At 49.1% G+C, this 20,393-nt stretch overlaps 1 protein-coding gene across 3 annotated transcripts; it reads left to right on the top strand.

Annotated features, from left to right (window-relative positions):
- Positions 1-2,179: 2,179 nt before the first annotated feature.
- On the top strand, positions 2,180-20,178 carry L3MBTL2 (L3MBTL histone methyl-lysine binding protein 2). 3 transcript variants are annotated; one of them, XM_064702339.1, is made up of 17 exons: positions 2,180-2,289; positions 3,706-3,973; positions 4,186-4,319; positions 5,022-5,145; positions 6,065-6,144; positions 7,395-7,512; positions 7,845-7,979; positions 8,651-8,739; positions 10,270-10,501; positions 11,211-11,290; positions 11,866-11,970; positions 13,741-13,888; positions 14,721-14,803; positions 16,448-16,682; positions 17,377-17,442; positions 18,368-18,490; positions 19,309-20,178. In XM_064702339.1, exons 1-17 carry the CDS (start codon positions 2,263-2,265, stop codon positions 19,416-19,418), a joined length of 2,157 nt encoding a protein of 718 aa, XP_064558409.1. In that variant the 5' UTR covers positions 2,180-2,262; the 3' UTR covers positions 19,419-20,178. The 3 variants fall into 3 exon arrangements, with proteins under 3 accessions (XP_064558409.1, XP_064558410.1, XP_064558411.1); XM_064702340.1 differs by having other exon boundaries at positions 2,201-2,289; positions 5,022-5,136; XM_064702341.1 differs by lacking the exon at positions 17,377-17,442 and having other exon boundaries at positions 2,201-2,289.
- Positions 20,179-20,393: the final 215 nt, after the last annotated feature.

The following is a 20,393-nucleotide window of genomic DNA, read 5'->3' as shown; positions in this document are numbered from 1 at the left end:
AGTCTTTTTGTTTTTCACAGTGTCAGCTAGGAGGTGCCTTACAAAAGCCATGTGCCACTTCCCACTGCACACAAGAACTGGGAAGGCCTGTAACCAAGTGGCTGCCACTTAGTGCTGGAAGTGAAAAAAGGCCCCTGGAGCACCAGGATTCTCATGAGCTCTTGGAAATAAGAGAGTAGAAAACTGAAAAAGGAGGCTCTGGAGAAGCAGCAGATGAATTTATGAAGCCTGGGGACGTGGAACATGAGCTCTGCATCCCAGAGCATGGGGGAGAGGACAGTCCCAGTACAAGCACAGAGAGCCAGTGAGACAAGGCCCCTCCAAGAAGTTGTGGTACTGAGGGACAGAGCAGATGCTGAAGTACAAGAGCTGCTCACCTTGGAGCTGAGTGCCTGAGGAGGCAGCCTGGCCCCTGTCCTGCAGCCATAACCCTCTCACTGCAGCCAGGGCTCCTCCTGCCATCGCACCTGAGAGCAGCCCTTTGATACCCATCTTGCTACAATTTTTATTGCAGATTATGTTAAAACGCAGACCAAGCCCAGAACACAGTAGGGAAGGAGATGGGAAAACTGAAGTCTGATCTAAGTGTTGGGGTTTAGTTACCTGAGATTGTCAGTGCTGTTCTCTCCCTAAAGAAAGGAGTTGGCTTTACAAAACTATTATGATTATTGTTCCATAACAGAGTTTTTATTATTAAAAAGAATGTAAGTATTCCTCAATCAAGTTGAACTTGATTCACATTAAAATTAATTTATTTAAATACTATTAGTTATTGAAAAGGCTTATTTAGAACTGCAATGACAAATGAACAGCTGTGGTGTGGAGACTGCCATTTAAGCTTGTTCTGTGTCAGCACAGAACTAATTTCTACTGAAGCCTTCAAGAAGCCTTGAGCCAGCCTGTGTGTGACCTAAGGGAGCAGTTCTGCTTGTTCCACCCTGGGAAGGGAGCAGGGAGGGGATGCACACCAGTTAGAGCTCCCAGTGTGTTCCATGAAAGATGATTGCAGCAGAAAGACTTAATGAGCCTTTAATTTAGGATTGTGTCTTTTCTGGAAACAGCTTTGCTGTCTGCTGTGCATTGTCCAGCAGTATTTACTAGGGAATAACAATCATTATGATTTATTTCATTATTAACTATATTGTGTTTTAAAGCAATTTTCTATTTTTAACATTGCTGCAGGACTGTTTGGAAAACCTGAATGTGGAGGATCCCTGATGCTATGGAAATTTGCTGATCAAGCTGCAGACTGGCTTTGCCAGCTCCCTGACATTGTCCCCCTGTAATTAGGCTGTGACCACTACCCTGGATTCTCAGTGTGTTTCATATGGATAGTGACACTCCTTTGTGTTTATAACAGCTGTAGCCTCATGTTAGAGCCTTTGGATTGCTGGAAGAGCAATCCATGTATAAGGTGAGCCTTTGGAATGAACCTTTTTCATGCTGCTTTACTCCCACCTGCACCTATGATTATACAGTTGTGCTTCACACATTATTTGTTCAGCCACTCACTACAAACCCCATACAGACTAAGAATGCTCTGTACAGCCCTTTTTTACTTTTTTTTTTTTCCTACAACATCAACACAGTGACAGTGACAACAAATAAAAGGGTGGAAAATAGAACTGCCTCCAGGGGCTTACCTTTACATAAGCTTCTTGACAGGCTGATAGAGCTGGGGTTGTTCAGCCTGGAGAAAAGGCGGCTCTGGAGAGGCCTCACTGCAGCCTTCCAGTACCCAGAGGGGGGTTATGAAAAGGAGGAAAATAGACTTTTTATACGAGCAGGTAGTGACAGAATAAGGGGTAGTGGTTTTAGACTGAAGGAGGGCAGATTGAGATTAGATACAGGAAGAAATTCTTTACTGTGAGAGCACTGAGGCACCGGCGCAGGCCGCATAGAGAAACTTGGATGTCCCATCTCAAGTTCAAGGCCAGGCTGCATGGGGCTCTGGGTAACCGAACTGGATGATCTTTAGGGTACCGTACATTCTGGGCCCGAGTGGGCGAACCCCCAACCACAAGCCGGAACGGAGCCGGGGAAACGGCAGCAGGGCCCAGCCTTTTCCTGGGCGGGACCGCCACGAGCACCCATGGCTGCGGGAAAAGAACTACAGCTCCCGTCGTGCCCCGCGGGCAGCGCGGGGGGAACAAACTCCCCGCTGATTGGCTGTGCTTTCCGCTGCTCTCACCAATCAGACGCACAGCTCACGGGGGGACGCTCTGCCCTCGCGTGAGGCGCGCTGGCGGCGTTCTGCGAGCGATGGAGCGGGACAGGGACCGGGCGGAGGTGAGCGGGAGGGGACCGGGCGGGACGGCGGCTCCTCCTCCTCTGGCGCCTGGGCTGGGGTGCTCCTGGGGACAGCGGTGGGTCCGTCTGATCCCGGCGGGATGGGGCCCTGCGTCCCCCCCAGCTTCCCGAGGAGGCTCCGGGTGATGCTGCCCTTGCTTGGCAGCCCTGGGGATTGTGAGGTGTCCGCAAGTTTCACTCACCTGTTGTGGAAGAGTAACAATAGATTGGTGCTCACGTCCTACGAGCTGCTGTAAAATGCACCCATACAGGGACCAGAAGGCGATGAAAACCTTTATTTTCTAGAGGAGTTCAGGCCTTTCAGACGTCAGGAATGCTGCCTGAGGGCCTGGATCCGCAGGAGAGCAACTCTTTGTTCAGGGAGTATCCTGGGACCCTTGGGTCTGTTTGTGCGAGAGCCAGGGAGGATGCGGGGAGACAGCCGTGAGTGAAGTCTGATCTTCCTGTCCACCTGTCTGTAATGATAGCTAGGAGCCAGGGATCAGACGGAATTTAGCAAAAGAAGGTGATGGGCTTGCTGCTGATCTTTTGTTGTTGCCCATTTGGAGGAGCAATGGTATCGTCCTGCCTCATGTAGCTGTTTGTGTCTGCCTTTCTGTTCCATCACTTCCTGTGCTGATGCTGAGTTCTTACTGCTCTTTCATGAGTTGCTAACACATTTTTCCAGCTTCTTTTATGCTTATTTGGAGCCTGGTTCAAGATTGTTCTAGTCTTGAGACACACTTTTTCTGTGCTCTTTCTTCAGCCTTGCAGCTCTCCTGCTGTAACAGCGAGTACAAAGAGCCAGTGAAGATGTTTAGCTGTAGGGGCATCTGGGTTTAGGCAAAAACCAATAGCAAATGTTCTGCCTCCTGCTGGTGTAGTTTCTGAACCAAGGTCAGCTGTGGGCTGTGCAGTTTCCAGAGGACATGAGCTGTCTCCAGGACTGCCCTGCTGACTTCCAGGCTGTGCTGGTCTTGTGAGCTGTGGTGGCAGGAACGTGCAGCCTGTGCTCTGTTCTGGAAGTCTGTGCTGCCTTTACTGTGACAGTGTCTGTGCTGCTGTGCTGTGCAACTGTGTTGGGAGGAACATTGCCTGGAAGGACACAGTCTCATCTGTCCTTCATCAGCAAGGCAGTGCTTTGCTCTGTATTTTTCTGTGTTCCTCAAGCTGCTTTCTGTCTAGCAACAGCCCCGTGGCACTTTGCTCTTGGGAAGCAGAATGCAGCATGTGGAATGCCAGCAAAGGGACCTGTCTGGGGGAAGGTGTTCAGAGTCCTGCCTTTGAGGTTATGTGGACTCCTTGCCTGCTCTGTGGCCACCCCCTGGCCCAAGAGGGCCTCTCCCAGCAGCAAAGTGGCATGTGGTATTTGGCATGTAAAATGTCTGTTTTAAAGCAAACTGGCTCTTTTTGTAGCTGGTGCCTGCCCTCTGCCACAAATCTTCATCCTTGGAGCGGGTGGAGGAGGAAGGTGATGACGATGAGGAGGATGATGAACTGGACATCTTTGGGGGTTACGACAGCCTCACGTGCTACAACAGCAGCATGGGCAGTGACAGCAGCTCCTGCCTGGAGGAGTCCAGCGATGATGAGGTGGCAGAGCGGGAAGCTGGCGAGCTCTCGGCCTCTCCCATGCACCAGCCGTCCACAGGCCGGCTCACAGAGGACAGTGGCTCCGAGCCAGGTACTGCCTGCGCTGCCTGAAACGTTCAGGGGCAGTGAAGGGGGTGTGGCTGCACCTTGGGGGTGCTTGGGGAGCAGCTTTGGATTCACACTGCATTTTCTGGGCCGTGTGGGGGATCTGCTCTGTATAATGATGGTTAGCTGGTCTCAGCTCTGTCATTGTAGCGAATTGACTCTGCCAAATCCTCATCTTTTTGGCCTTCCTTCTCGCAGCTGTGTGCGAAATGTGTGGGATTGTGGGCACCAGGGAGGCTTTCTTCTCCAAGACCAAACGTTTCTGCAGTGTCTCCTGCTCCAGAAGCTACTCCTCAAATTCCAAAAAGGCCAGCATCCTGGCCAGACTGCAGGTGCGTTTGAACCTCTCCAGCTGGCTCTCAGGCTCCATCGCAGGCTCTTGTCATCCTGAGGGACTTCAACCACCCCTATACCTGCAAAAAGTAGCATGGCAAGCTGTAGGTAATCCAGGAGACTCCTGGAATGCATGGGGGATAATTTCTTAAACCAGGGAATAGAGAACTGTAGCAGAGGGAATGCAACAGTAGATTGGATGCTCACCAAGGTAAGTGAACTAACTGGGGATGCCAAGACTGGAGGCAGTGGCTCCAATTGCAGTGGTGTCATGCATTGGTGGAATTTGCAATCTTGAGGAGTATAGGTCGGCTAAGGAGTAAAGTCATGCTCCTGAACTTTAGGAAAGCAGACTTCCAGCTCTTCAGAGAGAGTCTGTATTTCTGTGAGATTTCCTGGGGATGAAGCTGGATGTGCCTATATGTAAGGGTAGGTGGTTGCTCTCTAAATATCGGACTGATTTTCCCAGTTTGTTCTTCCTGCCTGAAGTCCCCAGAGAAAGCATGACAGCTTAAAGGTGGTGCTCCCTAATAGCTGCGAAAGGACACACTGGTATTTTACCTGCTGTTTCTTGTTGCTGTGAATGTTAATAAATATTGTAGTAGTCTGAAAATTGTCCCAAGGAAGAGATGAATACTGAGTTGCAGTGGGTGGCTTAGTCTCCTGTGCCATTAATGTTTCTAATGCTCCTTCTTTTGTAGGGGAAACCACCAACAAAGAAAGCTAAAGTTCTGCACAAGGCATCCTGGTCAGCCAAGATCGGGGCCTTCCTCCATTCGCAGGGCACGGGACAGCTGGCAGATGGGACGCTGACAGGTCAGGATGGTGAGTGTAGGTGAGGGGTGAGGAGGTGCAGCTGCTGGAGTCACAGAAATGGGGACAGCTTGAGGGCTGTCAGCTCTGCAGTCCTCCTCCTCCTCCTCTCTGGTACCCTGCCTTGTACCATGTGTGTGGGTCGCTCTGCCACGAGCTGGCAGAACACAGGACATGTCTTTTTTCCTCTTCCTGCCCATCCACTATTGTAGCCCCATCCTCACTCCTTGTATGACTTGACCTGGAGTGTAAGCTCTGTGGTCCCAGTCCCAGTGCTGACTTCTGCTGGCAAAGGTGACTTAAAGGTGTCCTGCCTCCCCCAGCCATTTGCTGCCCCACTGCTCATGGGGAGTTACATTTGCCCCGAGTCACTCGCTGATCACTCGGAGCAATAACCACTCACTGCAGCTGAAGAAGCAGCAGCTTACTGTGGCAGGGAGAAGGGGAGGGCTGGGGCATGGCAGCAGCAGGGAGTGATCCCTGAGCAGACTGCTGCTGGAGCCTGCAGCCAGGAGGGACTGTGGGATTAATCTCTCAAATTAGTATCTGATTTTCCCAGCACCCTCTGGGAAAGCAAGCATACTGCTGATATCACCTGGCAGTGTTGCTGCTGAGAGGCAAAATGTGAAGTGGTTTAACCTGAAAGAATGCACTCTCCCTGGAGTGCTTTAGCCCTGGGCTGGACTTGACCCTTTTGCTGCCCTTTCTGCTCCCCCAAAAACTAGTGACAGTGAATATTGATTAATAATACATTTTGCCTCTTTTGGGAGTTGATGACCATGCACTCACATAGGGTCTAGTTTCCCACCACAGAAAATGCAGTGGAATGCATAATCCCTGTGTGTTGTGTCCTAGTGCCTGCAGGCTGTAGTCCAGAGGTAACTGATGTTCTGTGTCTCATCTGATTTTCTGCTCTCATGTCTGCTTGCAGCACTCGTCCTGGGCTTTGACTGGGGAAAGTACCTGAAGGAGCATGGCTACAAGGCAGCTCCTGTCAGCTGCTTCAAACATGTGAGTTCTACTTTGCTGTGCATGGCAGGGCACACAGGGCATGTCCTGTGCATGGGCCCCCTGTGCTCCTGTGCCAGGGGGTGAGCAGAGGCCCAGCAGGGGGTTATTGAGACCTGGTGATGCAAGGAAAGGAGTTGGGGTTCCTGGCAGCTGAGAATGGGAGTCTAGCAAAGGGTCCAGGGACTTGGCAGAAACACTGCTGGTAGTGATGCCCATGATTTTTAGCTTTTTGTGTTTTTCATATATTTGTAGCTTTGTAGATTGCTAAAAGCATGGCTGTAGCTTCTAGTATTTTTCTTCCCTACATGTAGGAACAATAAGCTAACCTTATAAACACATTCAGAAATATTGTAGTCTTATTCCAAGAGCAGAACCAGCTACAAGGACATTCTGTTTTTCAACCAGAATCGGAACCAGACATAACAAAAGTGGGCAAACAAAGCCTCTGGACTGATGTCAGAACCCCAGGAATTATTGCCTAACCAACTAACATTTTACCTGGACAGTATATGATAGTATACTAATCGACTAATCAAAATTGTAGAATTACTGTACCACATGTGATTTTTGCCATATTGTGTACCTGAAAGCTTTCAAGTAAAGGTTTACTTTTATATTGACTCTGACATTGTTGGGAAGATCTATTCTATTTTCCAGGCATCAGTAGTAATGGCTCAGTGCTGACTGGGAACAGAATTAGTTCTGACTGGGGATGATAGTGGGAAGCTAATTTTGCAGTTTGTATGGCTGAGTACATCCCAGGTTGATGTGCAGAGAGGAATTAAATTTATGTGAGCCTGGCAGTAGCTGCACCTCCAACATGTCCAGTTTTTATAAGACTTGTTATATTCCTTTTGAGTTGTTGTCTGATAGTACTGACAACATTTCCTTTTTCTTGAGGATAGGTTAAGCAGACATGTTAGCTATCCTCATTGTTAGGTATCTTTATGCCATAGAGGAATGGCAGCAGCTACTTTGGAATAATAGGACATCTGGCAGTGAAACAGTTAAGTATTGCTATATTGTATTCTGCCTTTTGGGATCCTCAGTGAACATCCCACTGAGATGTTTGGGACAGTTCAACTGTATTTCAAGATGTTGGCAAGTCCAGGAGGGGTAAGGCATGCAAGCCTGTGCCTAAGGTGAAGGTGTAGCTGCCTAAGATATGTCTCTGAAAACCAGAAGGGCCTGAACCCTGCTCTGATTTCCTCATCCCTCTCCCTGCCTCAATGGCTGTCTCCATCTTTCAGGTGCCGCTCTTTGATCAGTGGGATGATGTGGTGAAAGGTATGAAAGTGGAAGTGCTGAACAGTGATGCTGTGCTCCCCAGTCGTGTGTACTGGATTGCATCTGTCATCCAGATTGTAGGTAAGTCTCCAAAGTAATCTTTGACAGCTGGGCTGGGCTAAGCTCTGACGGAAGCTTTAGAGAGCTGAGGGTAGCTGGTCAAGCAAAACAGCAGCTCTTGAAGTGCTGAGAGATTTTGGAACAGGAAATGCCAACCATGGTGAGGGAGTGAGAGGAAACCAGCTCGTGGTTCCTCTTCTGGTTGCTGGTCAATTTGCAGGAATAGTTGCTGGAGAAGCAGCAACTATTCCTGCAAATAGTGCAGAGTGCTGAAGGCCATGCTGTGGGTACTAAGCCCGTGGTGCCAAATTCTTGGCTTCTGATGCCTTTGTTTGTCTGCTCTGTCCTGGCAGGATACAGGGCCCTTCTGCGATATGAGGGCTTTGAGAACGATGCTGGTCATGACTTCTGGTGCAATTTGGGCACAGTGGATATTCACCCCATTGGCTGGTGTGCCATCAACAGCAAAATCCTGGTACCACCACAAAGTGAGTGTGGGACAAGAGGGGTGAGCATATACCTGGGCATGGAGAAGCTTTGGTTTATGCCTAGCACAGAGGGACCGGTGTTCCCACTGCATGTAGGACTGCAGCTCCATTTGTGCTTTGAGTTACAAGCAGCAGTTTGAGTTTGGGAAGCTGGAGATTGCTTGGATTGCTCCCTCTGCATCTCCCTATTATTGACCTGGGGATGCTGCATGCAGAGCAGCAGCAGACCTGCGGGGGCAAGTGCAGGTGGCTTTTCCTCCTTCTAATCCACATGGTGGCTAGACTTGAACTTTGGGGAACATTTTGGTCCTATATCCTGGGCAGCATCTCTGGTAAGTGTAGTGACTCCAGTCCCTGCACAGCTAGCAGTTCAGAGAGGGATGCCAGTTGAGTGGAATTCTGGCAAGCTGAGATTTGCTTGGTATGGCTCATGTGTTTTGCTCTATTACCACCTCCTCATCTAGATCAGTGGAGTTGAGTGTCTGCTTGGCCCAGTTCACTCTGTAATGGTGATCCCTTCAGCCAGATGTCGGGGCAAGCTGGCAAAACAGAGTACAGAATCTGAGTGTGAAGAAGGCCTTTTAGTGCTAGTGGGCTGGCAGAGAGATGAAAGGTGTGGTGCTGTAATTATTTTGGTCATAAAGATGGACTTTTTCCCTGCTCATATGTAGCTATCCATGCCAAGTACACTGACTGGAGAAGTTACCTCATGAAAAAACTGGTGGGAGCTAGGACCATCCCAGTGGATTTCCACATAAAGGTAACCATGGGAGGCTGTTGTTTTGCGTGGGGGAAATGAAGCTGATGTCAAGACATGTGCTCAACATGTCTCTTCCTGTTCTGATCTGTGTAACTTTTGTGTGCCTTGAAACCTGGGCAGGGCAGGGGCACTGAGTGCTTCCACATGCTGCTTAGATACTTGTCATGATGCTGTGGGTAATGGATGGCACAGCCTCCATGCCCTCTCAGCACAACAGTTTCTGCTTTGGGTCATAGGCAGGCTTTAAAAGCTGTTGTCACATGATCTGCTGGGAAATACTGGGATGAGGTTTGGCTGAAGGGAGAGGCCAGTGCAGCTCCAACCTGGCCTTTTACTGCCCTGTTTCAGTGCCAGGGAATAACTCTGAGAGTCAAAAATCTTTGCCTTCAGTGCTGGTAGCAAAGCAGCCTGCAGGGAGTGAGAAGGGCACAGGCTTCCTTTAAGTGCCATGGCCTTGGCATCTCTATATCTCTCATGATTGTTTTTTTGTGGCCTGTGCTGAGATTAGACCGTGTTAGAGGGAAGAGGGTCTCCTGTGGCTAGGAGCTTTGGAAATGGCAGATAAGGAAGACTGTCCCAGAGACAGCAGGCAGGAAGGCAGGTGATAAGGTTTTTTGTGTGCAGGGTAAGTGGTGACACTGAGCTGGAGATCTGGATGTAGTCAGTGCTTCCCATGTTACTTCTCAGAAAGTTAGGAGGGTGTCTGTAGCTGCTTGTTCCTGGGCCCCAGCTTGTAGCTGAAAGGGAAGTGGTGGAGGGAAACAGACATTGCTTTTGTCTTTCTCTCCTTAGCATCCACTCCCGCCTAATAAACAGGAAGTGGAAGACTTTAACTTAAAAGTTCTTCTGGATTCAGGTGTAGGCTGGTTTGGGTATCTATTTTGTGTTTCCTAGTTGCTGCATGGCATCTTGGGATCACAGTTCCAAAATGTCAGGGGTTCTATAAACACCACTGGGCATTTGTGGATGAGTAGGACTGCATGAGCAAACCAAAGGTCTCAAAAAAAGTCAGAAAGCAGCCAGTGATGCTGAGTAACTGGCTTTGGATATGGAGTTGAGAGATGATCCTCATGCAGTTAAACCTCTGATCAGAATAAAAAGGTAAAAATAAGAACCTGACCTCTTTTGAAGTCAACTGAATCCTGTTGCACTTTGGGAAACTACACCTCTAACTAATTGCAACTACACATCTAGCTAATTGCAGCCTCAAAACTTTCATGACTGAAAAAGGCACACACCATTCCTTACTCAGTCCCTTGTGAACAGAAGTTCTCACTGGGAACATTGACCCAAGGTGGTGGCTGAGCATTGCTGCTGGGCTGGAGTGGGGCAGCTCTTTTGAGGCCACAGGACAAAAGGGAGACCCAGCATGTGTGTGCCCAACCACACTGTCCTGTCTGGGGCTGCCAGCTACCTGTCCCTTCCTAGTCAGCTTTGGGCAGTGCCAGGGTGCATGTCTGTGGGAAAGCTGTTCTCTCAAGTGTTTGGAGAACTGTGCTTGATCTCACCTCCTCTGTTGGTTGTTGCCAGATGGCAGAGAGCATGAAGTACCCGTTCCGGCAGGGCATGCGGGTCGAGGTGGTGGATAAGAACCATGTGTCCCAGACACGTATGGCAGTGGTGGACACAGTCATTGGGGGCAGACTGAGACTCCTCTATGAGGATGGTGACAGTGATGATGACTTCTGGTGCCACATGTGGAGTCCCCTCATCCATCCTGTGGGCTGGTCACGGAGAGTCGGCCATGACATAAAGAAGACAGGTAAGGATCAGCCATCAGCCACTGCAGCCATCTTTTGATTTGCTGGGAACTGCCTGCACCCTGCTGTTGACACCAGTCTTGACATGCTGGGAGTGAGGTAGTCGCCTCAAGACCTAACAGGTGAAGTCTGCTTAGTTTTGTGTCTGCTGGTTTTTTATCTGGATAGATAAAAGCCCTGTGATCACAGGTCACAACAGGCGACTGTAGGGTTTCATACCTGAAGCAGACAGTCTGTCCCCGTAGTGTGAGAATGCCGACTTTGCAACATGACAGATGTTTGTAGTCTTTTTTGAGGAAATTCATGCTGGCTTCTGTAACACTGGATGCCATCAGGTTGCATTTTTCTGGACTTTACCAAGAGGAATTGTTGATTGGCTTATTCTAGCAAAGTAAAAGACAAAAAAGCAAGACTTGAGCTCTGCTGATCCTATTGGTTGTGTCTCTATTCCTGCCTCTCCCTGGTGATTATAGCTGCATGTGTTATCAGTAGTTCTCAGGAAGCTCAGCCATCTGCTTTTGAACAAGCCCTTCATCACAGCCTGTTTTATAAGAAGTGTAGAGGGACTGACCTGTTCTTTTTATTAAATAGTCACATATTGAGGAGGTTTATAGCAGCTAGGCTCTCACAGGAAAATTAATAACCAGTCTGTTTCCTTATTGCAGTTGCTGCAGGTTTTTTACCTCTCTGTGTTTCTTCCATTCCTCACAGACGAAAAACGTAATGACATGGCAAACCATCCCACCTTCAGGAAGATTTACTGTGATGCTGTGCCCTATCTGTTTAAGAAGGTAGGACAAGTCTGCCTTTCTGTGGGGGTCACAAAGAAGGAAGCAGTGATAGCACTTCCTTGCCTGGGCATACTTGCTGCCTTGTGGGTTGTTGAGGGTGGTCTTCTTATACCTAAGGGCAGTAAGATCTTTGGGGTGTCAAGGCAGTTGTTCAGAAGGAGCAGTCAAACTAGAAAGCTGAAAGAATTAAAGGACAGTGACAGATTGAGGCACTCAATCGAAGGGCAAGCAAGGGAGCTTTGAGTTGGAGAGGGAAGAGGATTGCATGGGAGAGACCAGTTCTCACAAGGAACTGGATCATGCTGGTAAGGACTGAGATGACAAGGAAGCTTGCTTTGTTGTGGAGCAGCAGTTGGGCTGGGCTCTGTGACTGACCAGAGCCATGGCAAAAGGTTGCCGACAGAAACATAGTGTGTGTTTGGCTGCCCCTTTGAATTTCTTGTAATATTTTTGGTTTCCCCTCCCAAGCTGAACCAAGTGAAGTTTCAAATCCTATTTGTACTTGCTGTGCTCGGTGTCAGGATGGGACTGTCCCACACCCCTGGCAGCACATGGTGTACCAGAGTCTCCCTTAGGTACGAGCTGTCTACTCTGAAGGTGGATGGTTTGAGCGAGGCATGAAACTGGAAGCCATTGACCCCTTGAATCTGGGCAACATCTGTGTGGCCACTGTTTGCAAGGTAAGTTCAGTGAGCCTAAGGGATCTGCTGTGTTTGCTTGGCATAATGCTGCTTCTCCTCAGCTCTTTTCAAATTAATGAGACCAGGTAAGATTTTGTATGGGGGAGCAGAGAAGGCTGTCAGGAGAGGTGGACAGCTGATGTGTGGAGGGAACCGGGGGGGTTATCTCAGAGTTCTGACAAGCTGTTAACCATGTGTACTTAAACAGACAGTGTGAAGATGAGCATGCTTGGTCTGCAGGCTAGTGCCCAGTGTGTGTGACTGGCAACCACGCTCTTTCCACCATTGGGCATGCAGTAGGGAAGATTTGTTCTCCAGTTCTGAGAGTGCATAGAGAGGCCCCTGTGGAAAGAAGGGAAGAGTTGTGAGGTGACCTCCATGTGAGGAATGGCATGAGGATGGACATGTCACCTTCAGTCTCTTGATGAGGTGGTTGTAAGCTCTACTCTTCTGCTAGTGTCAAGAAGTTCCTTGCCCGGGTTTCCTCAGTGAACTGTGTTGAATGTTGAAAGCATAGTATTCATCTGGGCTTTTCCTGCTTCTTCAGGAAGCTGTTTGCCCTCACAGAACCCAAACTGAGGACTTTGATACTTGGGAGTTTGGCTGTGGGATGCTATGAGAGCTGTTTGTGTCTTGTAAAATGTTTCTTTCAGCCAGGTTTTGAAATGGAAGAGTTTGGGATAGACATGCCTATCGCCTTTAGTAGGCACTAATACCAGTGAGTGACAGGAAGGGACAAGTCTTGTTGCTGTATGAAGTTGCAAATCCAAGGGTGGTGCTCTTTCCCTTCTACCCAGTAACAAATTCATGATCTGGCTGGTAGAGAGGGCTTTTGGGCTGCTAGTGAAGTGTTTCTGGAGGAGAACAGAGCCCCTGACTGCCATGTTACTTACGGAGCATGGGCTAGCTCTTAGAACTCGGTGCCACGCCAGGAGTGGGGAACTGCCTCAGTGCAGGGATTTACCAGAGGCAGAACCTTTAGAGCCACTTGTTCTAAGTTGCCAGACACAAGCCATGACAGGGACCAGGCAGAGGACAAAGGAGGAGGCTCTTCGTCTTGAAGGAAACACTTATTCCAAGGAAAGGGATCAGAAACAGTCTCGGGCACTCCCGTGCAAGTGGTTTTGCACAGATCCAGGTCAGGAGGGGGATACAAACAGCTAAGCAAAAGGGAATCCTCAGGGGAGGAGCGAGGGGATTACATCAAGTGTTTGGGGCCAATTGGGGTAGGAGGGTGGAGAAGATGGGTCACATGGGCCAATGGGGCTTTGAGGAGTCGGGGAATGCCAAAGGGGTGTTGCAGTCAGGGATTGGCCCGAGGTTAAAGTGGAACAAAAGGGGCTGGGTTGCCTTGACAGGCAGGGAAAGAGCTGGAACAAGAGGTGGGGAATGGCATGAGGGACAGCTTTGAGGGAGGGTAAAACTGAGGGGTAAACTAACTTGGGGAGAACATGGGGGTATAACAGAACAAACCACTTAACAAGGAATCAATAAAATAAATTTGAACCAAAACAGCTGACCATTTAAGGCTTTTTACATAGTCTTTCACAAGGCTCTTAGTGTTGGTCCCAGTCCTGCAGAACTTGCTGCTTTGGGGATTAGTTTGTGTTGACTAACGTATTAGGAGAAGCTTGGGGCACATAACATTGGATTTTACTGTCTAGTGGCAATTGTGATTGATATGTGGGGGGACTCTTGAGAGAGTCTTTTGAGAGGAGGAGAGGCTTTAGAGCAAGTAGAGCTCTACTCATGCCTTCACTCCCATCTCAGGTTCTCTTGGATGGGTATCTCATGATCAGCATTGATGGAGCAACGTCTGATGATGGCTCTGACTGGTTCTGCTATCACGCGTCCTCACACGCCATCTTCCCTGCCAACTTCTGTAAGAGGAACAACATTGAACTGACCCCTCCAAAAGGTGAGATTTGGACTCTGCCCTGTGGTACAAGCCTGCACGCAGAATTTGATGGGGGGTGCGTTTCTGAGAGGGGTCAGGTTCAGATAAATCAAAACAAGGTCCCAATCCACTTGTTTTTCAGGGAAACTGCTAGTTCAGAGAGCCAGAATGTTTAAGCTTTGCCCATATACCAAGTCTTGGTTAGCTCCTGGCAGATCAGTGGCAGAGGTATGATGGTATGATCCCCAAACTGAGCAGAATAAAAGTTTTTAAATGACAAAGAGGATGGGAAGGGATAAGTAGAGGCATTGCTGCAGGAATCATTACTTAAGTGTCCACAGTCTTCTCTATTCTTTTCTCTATGAATAGATCTGACATGAGTATTTCTTCAAACTCCTAAGAGACAATCACCCTAGGAGTGTTTTTGCTGCCTCATCTAGCCATACCTGAAAAATCCTGCTCTGAATTTCTGTGTTGCAGCATTTTTGTGCAGTGCTGTTCATCTTAATTTGATGTTCCTGCTGATGGGAGAAAGAAAGATTGGTCTCAGTGGTGTGTTTTGAACATACTACTTCCTTCTTGCTGCTGGTCCTCCCCTTTCTCTGGGTGTGTGGCTGACACAGATGTTCAGAGCTGCAGCTTGCTTTTCTCTGTATTTGCCTGCAGAGCGGGGTGCTGGACTCCCATGGAATCCATGCACCAGGTTCATGTCCAAGATCAGGCTGTACATGCAGGTTCATTGACCTGCTCTGCAGCTGGTTGCTATGCCTCCTTCCTGCCTACTCTGCCTTTTGTCCCCACTGGTCTACCCAGTGACTGCCTTTTTACCTCTTAGTGTTTCTTCCTTCTGCAGGGTATGAAGCAAAGACATTCAGCTGGGAGTGTTACCTGGAAGAGACCAAATCAAGAGCTGCTCCATCACGGCTCTTCAACACAGTGAGTGCTGCCAGGAAGAAACGATGTGTAGGGATGCTTGGAGTAAGCAGGGAGGAGTGCAATAGCTCTGGCTGTCACAAGATCACAGAGATGGAAGTTACTTCTTGTCCAGCACCCCTGCTACAGCAGGGTCATCTGTAGCATGTTGCTCAGGACTGTGTCCAGATGGATGGAGACTCCACAACCATGTGGGCAACCTGTGTCAGCACTCATTGGCACTCATGGTAGAACTTGTCTCCTGATGTTCACAGGGAAATTCCTGTGTTTGTTTGGGCCTGTTAACTCTGGTCCAGGCACTGGGAGCCTCTGAGAGGAATCTGGCTCCATCTTTGCACCCTCATTTTAGGCATTTATGCACATAAATAAGGTACCCCCTGAGCCTTCTCCAGGATGAACAGTCACAACTCTGTCAGCCTTTCTGCATACAAAAGATGCTCCAGTTCTCTCATCATCTTCCTGGCCCTTTGCTGGACTCTCTCCACTGTCTCCCTTGTACCAGGGAGCAATTGAGGTGTAGCCTTGTCAGTACTGAGCAGAGGGGAAGGATCATTTCCACTGACCTGCTGAGAACAGCTTACCATTAGCCTTCTTTGTGCCAAGGGCACTTCCCTGGCCCACGTTCAACTTCATGTCCACTGGGATTCCCAGGCCCTTTTTGGCCACGCTGCTTTCCAGTCAGTCTGCCCCTAGCTTGTGCTGGTGCCTGGGGTTCTTCCTCTGCAGATAAGGGATTCCAGCTTGTCAAGGTGCCTCTGGAGGGCAGCACAACCATCTAGTATATTCTGTCTCTCCTCCCCGCTTTCTACTACAGGCAAGCTTGCTTGGTTTGACATGATACTCTGACATGTCATCTGGATAATTAATTAAGATGTTCGATAGGAATGGATCCAGTATTGATCCCTGGGGTACACTGCTATTTACTAGCCTCCAACTAGATTTCATGCCACTAATAACCATCCTCCTGGCCCGGTCACTCAGCCAGTTTTCAGTCTGTCTTGCCGCATCCGCACCCAGCCTGTATAGTTCAGTCATCTTCTCTATGAGGTTCTTATGGCAGTGTCAAAAGTCTTCCTGAAGTCAGGACAGACAATATGCAGTACACACAATATATGCAGTCTCTAGTGGGCTGCAGTTTGCTGACAGCACTTTAGGGAGACCTCAAAAGCCCAGGAGTATGTACTCTCTGAGTTGGGACATCAGTGTCCTGCCTTTTGTGGGTCCCTCTGTTTCCTGTGATTTTTCTAGTGTTTCTGTGAGCTCCAGGCTCCTGGTGGGCTCTGCATTGCTCATTGCCTGGATGTGACGCCGGCATGTTGGGTGGAGGTTGGGGCTGCTTTACATCAACAAAACTGCTGCAGCACCTGGGCCTATGCTGATTTTTCTGATTTCCCAGGGGTAATTGTTTGATTGTGTTCCTGAACTGCTGCTCCCCTCACAGCAGGATCTTGCTTCTAAAGGCTGGGCTGAAATTGGCCGAGGAGACAGCTGGCCTTGGATCTGTTTTTGGATCTGTGGGCTTGTTGTCTGCTTGCTTTAGACTAAAGGCCAGCCTGTGTGAGAATGGTGTTGGCCAGAAAAGGGTTTGGACTGAGTGCAATGGCCTTGGCTTTTCTTTTAATTTTTTTTTCATTTTTATGCACCCAGGACTGTCCCAACCATGGCTTCAAGGCAGGCATGAAGGTGGAGGCAGTGGACCTGATGGAGCCCCGGCTCATCTGTGTGGCCACGGTGAAGCGTGTAGTCCAACGTCTCCTTAGCATCCATTTTGATGGCTGGGACAACGAGTATGACCAGTGGGTGGACTGCGAGTCTCCAGACATTTATCCTGTGGGGTGGTGTGAGCTGACAGGCTACCAGCTTCAACCACCAGTGGTTCCAGGTGAGTGAAGATTTTACTGTGGTTTCTAATGTTAGAGATAAAGATTTCCTTCCTCCTTGATTTGCACTGGCTACCAGAAATCTTCCTCTGTTGCCACGTTCTAGCAGCTGGCAGAGGAAGGAGCCTTGATAGGGAGAAAACAGCCTGAGTTTTGAGATTGGCTCTGTTCCCCCACACCAACAGAGAATTGCTCCTGAGGGAGTTGGGTAGAGTTCCAGGTGGTCCTATCCCTGCACAGCTCCCTTATATTAAGAATAGCTATAACCTTAGCCAGGTAGCAGCAGGAACTTGCCCCATGCTCCCTTTCCTCGTCAGCTCTTTGACTCTGTCTATAAAAGGTAAGAGCATCCTCTCAAGAGTTCATTCGTCCCCTTGTCACAGGGAGGCCACTTCCTCACCTTTGCAGATGTTCTCCTTCTTGTTTCAAACTACAAATCTTGTTTCTTTACTGCCCCTACCAAGTCTATACTGGGCCTCTCTCCCCTGTGCTGCCCCAGCCTGCCGCTCTGGGCCCTCACCTGGAAGCACAGAGAGCAACTGCACTAGAGCCTTGCTTTCCCCTCAGCTGGTTGTCTTGGGAAGAGGGCTTTGGCTTGGGGGGACGGGTATATCTGTTTCTCGCTTATGTCACTTCATCCCAGTTACCTACTGGTTATGGGACTTGGCTTTCGTTTCCCTCTCGTCTCCATGACAGAGCCCACAGCTCCAGCGAAGGCCAAGGAGGTGCCCAAGAAGAGGAAGAAACCCTATGGAAAGAAGAGTGAGTGATGTTTGATTAGTGCCCTCCCGCTCGCTCGCAGGCTGGGCCAGTTAGAGGAACCCTGTTCATGTCCCATCAGAGCAGGAGAGAGAGGCCTTGTCTTGCTGTGGATGCCCTCTTTTGGCTGTGGGTTTACCAACACAGTTTCACCCTTCTTACCTGCCCTGTTACCTAAAGAGCAGAGAGCTGTGTGCGGGAAGGATCTGTTTTGCAGTCTGTTTTCTGTTGGCTGAGGTATATATGGCACTTGCTTCCAGGTGTGAGGTTGTGCTGCTTTCACTACTGTGTCCATGGTTGGAGGGAGATGTTTGCTGCAGCTGGAGGGTAGCTGGAGAGCAACTCTGCTTTGTGCTGAGGGAAAGAAGGCCTTAAGATGGCTGAAGAGGCCAGTAGAAATACTTTTATTGTTTCATCTTGTCATTGTTGTTGTCTTTGTTGCAGTAGCTGTGGCAAATCATGTAGACAGACAATAAATTCCTTCTTGGGGGGTGGAGGGGAAAGTACATCCAAAGAACATAAAGATTTTCAACCTAAATAAAAAGGTCAGCTAAAAACCAGAATATTGCAGTTACAATGTCTGCACCTTGCAGCAAATATGCTCATTGCCTAGGACTAGACTCAGACAGGTAAGCAAAGCTGACTCCACACTGATTCTGAGAGGACCTGCTCCTTGGAAGTTAAACACATGCTAAAGTGCCTTGCCTTTAATGAAGGAGAACATGAAGGAGCATATTTTGAGATGATGACTGTAGAATTTTTCTCCAGTAGGCCATTTCTGTTGCATAACCAGTTGGCAGCTAATGACCATGTAGCTTTCTGTTCAGTTGTGCTGGTCCCTGGCCTGTGGTTTCTCAGAGGAGCAGGGTTGCTGATTTTCCAGGGAAAAAGAAATACACTTTTGTTCATAGTCTGTTATCTCTTTAAGGAAAAAAGTTACCTGCCAAAGCCCGCAGTGTCAAGCAGCCTGTCAAGAAGCCTTCTGCCATGAACTCAAAACGAGAAGCAAAAGCTGCCAGCCAGGCTTTGCCAGAGCCAGCACCCGATGAGAGTAAGGGAATGAGTTATTGTACCCTGCAGCCACATCCACCTCTCCCCATACACCCTCTTGGCCAGTATTCTTGGGCACCCCCAGGCAGGAGAAGGCAGCAGCATGTCAAATGTCCTTCCATACTCCTCCAGAGACACTCAAGAGAGTAGAAGAAAGCATTTGCTTGCTTTCCCTGGAAAGGTTTGCCTCCTGAGAAGGTTTGGTGAGACCAGTACTGCTCAAAATCTCAATGCTGCTAATGCCTGCTGAGGGCCTGGTTGTGTGAGGTCAGGGAGGAGAGACAAAGTGGATATGTCAGGGGTGGCTGTCTCATCCCAATCCCCAGCAGGGCTGTTGCAGCATGTGAACACAACCTCTCATGCTGTGGTGACGAGCAGAGCAGCTGGGTCACCTGCCAACCCTGGCTGGTAGGGGGAAGGAGGGTGGGTGAGGTGCCTTGTGCACATGTGGATTGGAGAGTCATGAAGGGTCCCTCCTGTTCATTTAAGTTCCCCTTAAATGTGAGCCCAGGCAGATTGAAAATGGATGACATCAGCTTTGGATGTCATCATCCCCTAGGAGTTGTTCTTGGGGCCAGCAGCTGAATGCTGCCAGGGTTTAGTCCCATCCTGATTGCTGCTATGACCATGGATAGCTTTGCAGTGGCATGACAGGGCTGCCTGTGGTGAGGCACCCTCAGGGAGTGGGCTGGCCCCAGGGCCTGGGGCATTTTAAGTACCTGCATGGACAGATCTGGTTTGAAGGTGCTGCAGGTAATGCTAGTCAACATGGGTTGATTTTATTTACTTATTTTTCCCTCTCTCTTTCTCTCTTGCTAGTCATTGCTGTGCGGGTGAAAGAAGAAACCATTGACCCTTCAGATGCAGAATTTGGACAGACAGAGCTTCCTGTTCCCATCAGCAGCATAAAGGAGGAGGACACAGACTGATCTGGAGCATTCCACAGCTGCCCACAGCAGCTTCACCTTGTGGCTCTCTAGGGAAGGTCCCAGCAAAGGGAAACAGAGGACCAAAAGGGCCTTCCTTTTTTAAAGCAGACCACCCTGTGGCATTGTAACTCTGCTTTCCTGGTGTGCAAGAAAATTTCCTCCAGACTTGTAATATTAAGCCCTAGGAAACAGCAGGAAGACTGCAGGTGTGCTGCAGAGCATGACCAGGGTGGCTGCTGTAGTTGTGCGTGCCTGCTTTTAAAGGCGCCTTTTGGATCAGGAGCTCAAAACAAGGAAAGAGGCTACCAGAGCACAAAAGGCCAGTTTGAGTTCTTAGCTTTGGCTGGAGGTGACAAGTGACGAGTGCAGGACATATGAGGAAAGGAGCTGCCCCTGTAGGACTTTGGTGCTGTGCTCTCTGGTCTAAGTGCTGCGAACCCCAAGAAAATAGGGACAGGAAGAGTGGAAAGAGGTGAAGAAACAAAAGGAGATGATGATGCCTGCTGAAGAAGTGAGACCTTTTTTCATAGAATGGTTTGGGTTGGAAGAGGACCTTAAAGATCTCAAGATCCTCATCTAGTTTCAGTACCCCTGCTGTGGGCAGGGACACCTACCACTAGACCAGGTTGCCCAGAGCCCCATCCAACCTGGCCTGAACACTTCCAGGGATGAAGAATCCACAACCTTCCTGGGCAACCTGTTCCAGTGCCTCACCACCCTCACAGTAAAGAATTTTTTCCTAATACATCATCTAAAACTACTGTCTTTCAGTTTGAACCCATTCCTCCTCGTGCTGTCACTACATGCTCTTGTTAGTGGTCTTGTCTCATCTTGCCTGTATGTTCCCTTCAGGTATCAGGAGACTGCAGTTAGGTTACCTCGAAGCCATCTCTTTTCCAGAGTGAACAATCCCAATTCTATCAGCATTTCCTCATAGGAGAGGTGTTCTATCCCTTTAATCATTTTGGTGGCCTC

Source organism: Zonotrichia leucophrys, chromosome 1A (assembly GCF_028769735.1).
Source record: "Zonotrichia leucophrys gambelii isolate GWCS_2022_RI chromosome 1A, RI_Zleu_2.0, whole genome shotgun sequence".
In the NCBI taxonomy this organism is placed as follows: domain Eukaryota; kingdom Metazoa; phylum Chordata; class Aves; order Passeriformes; family Passerellidae; genus Zonotrichia; species Zonotrichia leucophrys.
Note: the sequence above shows the minus strand (reverse complement) of the source record. Positions and strands in the feature narration are given on the sequence as shown.

What these genes read in the sequence shown, in the direction of transcription:
- L3MBTL2 (XM_064702339.1), top strand. Translation starts at nt 2,263, where the DNA reads ATGGAGCGGGACAGGGACCGGGCGGAG. An exon ending in ATCTGTCATCCAGATTGTAG is followed by an intron (nt 7,513 to 7,844) that starts GTAAGTCTCCAA and finishes CTGTCCTGGCAG; the next exon opens with GATACAGGGCCCTTCTGCGA. An exon ending in TCAACCACCAGTGGTTCCAG is followed by an intron (nt 16,683 to 17,376) that starts GTGAGTGAAGAT and finishes TCTCCATGACAG; the next exon opens with AGCCCACAGCTCCAGCGAAG.